The sequence below is a fragment of the Vombatus ursinus genome, unplaced genomic scaffold (assembly GCF_900497805.2).
Source record: "Vombatus ursinus unplaced genomic scaffold, bare-nosed wombat genome assembly UNPS02014786.1, whole genome shotgun sequence".
Lineage (NCBI taxonomy): Eukaryota > Metazoa > Chordata > Mammalia > Diprotodontia > Vombatidae > Vombatus > Vombatus ursinus.
In genome coordinates, this window is record NW_020954564.1 from 52,106,985 (window position 1) to 52,111,279 (window position 4,295).

The 4,295-nt window shown below is 40.8% G+C and overlaps 1 protein-coding gene across 1 annotated transcript; it reads right to left on the minus strand.

Moving 5' to 3' along the window:
* Positions 1–884: 884 nt before the first annotated feature.
* Positions 885–4,093, minus strand: LOC114046909 (major allergen I polypeptide chain 1-like). The gene is made up of 3 exons (XM_027867522.1): positions 4,006–4,093; positions 3,596–3,783; positions 885–1,089 (listed from the first exon to the last, which is right to left on the minus strand). The coding sequence occupies exons 1-3, from the start codon at positions 4,091–4,093 to the stop codon at positions 1,033–1,035; spliced, it is 333 nt and encodes a 110-aa protein (XP_027723323.1). The 3' UTR covers positions 885–1,032.
* Between the last annotated feature and the right edge of the window lie 202 nt (positions 4,094–4,295).

Here is a 4,295-nt window from a genome sequence, read left to right on the forward strand (position 1 = left end):
TGTATTGTGTTGTTTCAGCCTCCCAACAACCCTATAAGGTTGGTATCACTAACTCCATTTTAGAGGTGAGGAAATTGAGTCTGAGAAGTTAAGTAACCTGACTATAGCCACACAACCAGTATATAATAGGGATGGGTTTTGAAGATAAGTCTTTCTGCTCCAAGTCTGACTCTATCCACTAGGCAGCATTGCCTCCCATTACAATTTCCTTGTGTTTGTTATTTTGGCCACTGCTACCCAGTATTTATAAACAGGGGGAAAATATAGAACCCCTCAAAAGAGCTCTGGTTTTGTTTCAGGTAATGAAGGAGAGGGAGAGAAGATAGGAAACTGTTCCAACGGAAAAGGAACCCAGGTGGAAGAACCCATGATGCCAGCAAAGAAGGGGAGAAATGAGACAATCTCTGGGACCCAGAGATAATGAAAGAAGGGCATGGCTGGAGGGGCTTTCTAGGACCCAGAAGTGAGAGAATTCACTAGTGAAAGACCACTAAGGGATTCTCCAGTGCTCTGAGGAATGACCAAACTGGAGTTGCAAATCCCTGGACCTTCAGAGAAGTGATGGAGTTGGGGGCAGGGGAAAAGAAGTCAAATAAATCCAGAGAATACAGAAAAAAAATGGAAACCAACAAGTAGTACAGAAAAAGACAGAGAAATGTGTATCAATCTATGACTCTGTCTTGTGTGTATCTTTCTGTCTATCTGCAGCGATGACCATGTGTTGTATATTAGAGACTATGTGTGGTCGCTAACTATTAAGTAATGAATTAGATGTGACAGTAGCCTCCAATCTATATAGCCAGGACATCTCCAATTTTTTATTCCCCTAGTATGTCCCATTTCTGGCTGAGAGAAAACACATATCCACAGTTGAATTGCAGGGAGTTTATTGAAGATTCTTATGTCAGCTGCCATTCTGCAACAGGAGAGGGGGAACGGAGCACTGGGTGAGAGGAAGCACTATTGACTCAGAGGCTAAGCATCTTCATGGATCAATTGCCAAGTGTGAAGATTCAGGATAAGTCCAGGCATTCAGTTGCTTTGTGAGATCAGCATGTCATTACAGTATTGACTGCCATTTATTTTCTTCTGCAAAGAGAAAATCAATAGTTTATGAGGCATCAAGCAACAATACAAACATTACTACAAAGCGAAGTTGCAAGAAAATTACTAAAGAAAAAGAATATGGCATAGGAAGAGTAATGCTCTTAGTTATTAGAAGAAGAAGAAAATGGGGAGGAGGGGACTAAAATGTCAAGTTTTATTAAGGAGTAAAATTAACCTTTGGAGAGTTAATGGAGGCTTTGAGTTGGGAAGTGGCCTAATGGAATTTTGTTTAAGGAAAGGGACCCTGGTCATACTGTGCAAGATAGATTGACGGGGATTAAGACTGGAGGCAGTGACATGAGTTGACATAAAATCAGACTAGAGTAAAGACAACAGGAATGGAAAGGAAAGGATAGCTGGGAGAAAATTTGAGGGAAGGAAGCAAAGGGAGAATTGAAGCAATTGGTGACTGAGTAGGCAAAGTACAGAGGGAAGTTGAGGGAAGAGGCAAATGTGAATCCAAGGTTACAGGTGTGTGACATTAGGAAGATGCAATAATATTGACAGCAATAGAGAAGAGAGAATATTCTGAGAGGCTGTATTAAGGAAATATGGGTCTATCTCACTTGCACCAACAGTTAGGGAAGAGTGAATGGGCTTCGGTATTTCTGCAGTTAGAGTTGAGATTAGACTTAATTTTTCTTTGGTCTTTCTGTTAAATTACTCTACTAAAATTCTCTCTCCAAAGTCACCTCCTTATTGTCAAATCCAATGACCTTTCTTTGTTCTCATCCTTGGAATTAGGGTTATGGTTGGACGGAGCCAGTGGCTCAGTGAATAGAGCACTGGGCCTGGAATCGGGAAGACTCATCTTCCTAAGTTCAAATCCGGCCTCAGACATACACTAGCTGTGTGACCCTAGGCAAGGCTCTTAACCCTGTTTGCCTCAGTTCCTCATCTGTAATATGGGCTGGAAAAGCAAATGGCAAACCACTCCAGTATCTTTGCCTAGAAAACCCCAAACGGAGTCACAAAGAGTTGCAAACAACTGAAATGACTGAACAGCATACTACTTGTCTGTATATATAAGATCAGAAGATTATAGAGTCAGAGGTGCAAAGGGACCCTGAGATTATCTAGTGCAAACTCTTCATTTTAAAGATCAGGAAACTGAAGCCCATAAAGCCCATGTGACTTGCCCAAGGTCACCTATGTAGTAAATGACAGAGCCAGGATTCAAAATCAGGACTTCTAATTATATCTAGCACTCTTTCCTTTGTAACATTCAGCTACACTGCCCATTCCTACCCCACTCCATAAAATATGATCTCCTAGAAGGCAGGGACTCTTTCTTTTCCTTATAACCTGAGAGCCTAGCACAATGCCCTGCCCTTAGAGGTAACTTAATATATGTTTTTTTTTTAATTGTATGGAATCTTTGAATCTTCCTTCTCCTTCACATATACATTTGATCATATGACAAATATTATCATTTCTATCTCCTCAATATCTTTCTCATACAATCATTCCTCCACACTCCTGCTGCAACCAGTCCAGATCAGGGCCTCATTTCTCCTCATTTAGATCATTGTAATTGCCTTCTAACACACCTTATACTTAGGCTATCCCCTCTCCAATTCATCCTTCATACCAACACCTAAAAAACTTTCTCATGCATGTCTCCTTTACTCAAAAATCTTCAATGTCTCCTAATTACCTACCAAATAATTTTAAGCTCCTGACTCTGTCACTCAAGGCCTTCCATAATCTGGTTCCAACCTAACTATTCTAGTTTTACACTACTCTTCATCTTATAGTCTATATTCCAATGAAACCAAGCTATTCTCCATCCCACTTGCCTTGCCTCAACCTAACTCAAATGAAATAAATTACATAAAGTACTTTGTAGACCTTAAAGTACTACATAAATGTAAACTGATATCATTATCATCATCCTCATCATCTCTGTACCTTCATACACCCTTGAAATAATTCCCTCAAACTCTGTCCATTAAGATTCCTCCCTTTAAGCTCCAACTCAGTCCCTGAGAGGGACGTTCTCTCAGCCCTCAAATTTCCTATAATACTTGATCTAGACCTCTCACTCTGCTTGTATCATATTCAATTGGGTACATACTGAATCCTTCCCTTCAATTAGAATGTAGGTTACTAGAGGGCAGAAATTGAGGCATTTTTTTTATTTTGTATTGCTAGCATCTAGCTATTATGTAGTGGGTACTTAGTAAATGCTTATTGAATTGAATTGTATGGCACTTCTGGGTACAGAAATGAACAAAGCCCATTGGATTGTACCTTATCCTTCCTACATTCAATAATTAAACTATATTTCTTCCTCCTCTGAAACTGGAGTAAGGGTGGCAGAGCTGAACCACAAGACAGTGGATGATTCTCTATACTTACAAGAATTACATGAACTCCTCACTGAGCCAGCATCTGGACTATGGAAGAATCCAGAAAGAATTTTAAGCTTTGAATGGATGTACACATGTACATGCAGTCACACACACACAGAGAGAATCAAAATTACCACCAAGTTGATAGCAGCATCCTTGTCCTCGGTTGTCAGTTTTGAATCAATACAGGCTTTCAGGTTTCTGGCATTTTCTATAATTTCTTGATTATCCGTGTTTTTGCTTACAAAATCTATATATTGTTCAGGTGTGCCATTAATAAATGCAAAGACATCCTCTGTCACAGGTGGGCATAATGTACAGTCTGGAAAGGATAACAAACTACCAATTAGTCTCCTGAGGGGATCTGACCACACTTTACCCATCATTAGGATTACTCTTAAACCAAATGTACTCGGCCCCAGTCTGACAGAGCCCCACCCTCAACACACACACACACACACAGGTCTGTCAGCCCCACTTGCCAAGTGCTTCTCTGCCTTGGGAGCAGATGCTAGCTGGGAAGTCTGTTCCCATAAGCACCTACCCACTTGGAATTGCAACAGCATGGCAATGCCACTGAGCAGCATGAAAATCGCTGCTGACTTCATGGTGCGGGTATGAGTATATCCCATCCTGTCCAGGACTATATATACTTGCACAGCCCAGGAGGAGTGGTGTAAGGAGGCCCCTGGGGTTTCAGACCAATTACCTTCCCTTTGTAAAGATCAGGTTTCAAGATCTCCTTGAGGCTATGGACACTACAAAAAACAATGAATGTGTACAGGATTAGGCTAAGGAAACCACTTGGAGATTAGCAAACAGATGAATCATTCA

Excerpts from the sequence above, each read along its gene's own strand:
- LOC114046909 (XM_027867522.1), bottom strand. The coding sequence starts at position 4,093 with ATGGGATATACTCATACCCGCACCATGAAGTCAGCAGCGATTTTCATG. Across the intron at positions 3,784-4,005 it reads GCTGTTGCAATTCCAAGTGG|ACTGTACATTATGCCCACCT; the intron begins GTAGGTGCTTAT and ends TATCCTTTCCAG. Across the intron at positions 1,090-3,595 it reads ATGCTGCTATCAACTTGGTG|AAGAAAATAAATGGCAGTCA; the intron begins GTAATTTTGATT and ends TTCTCTTTGCAG.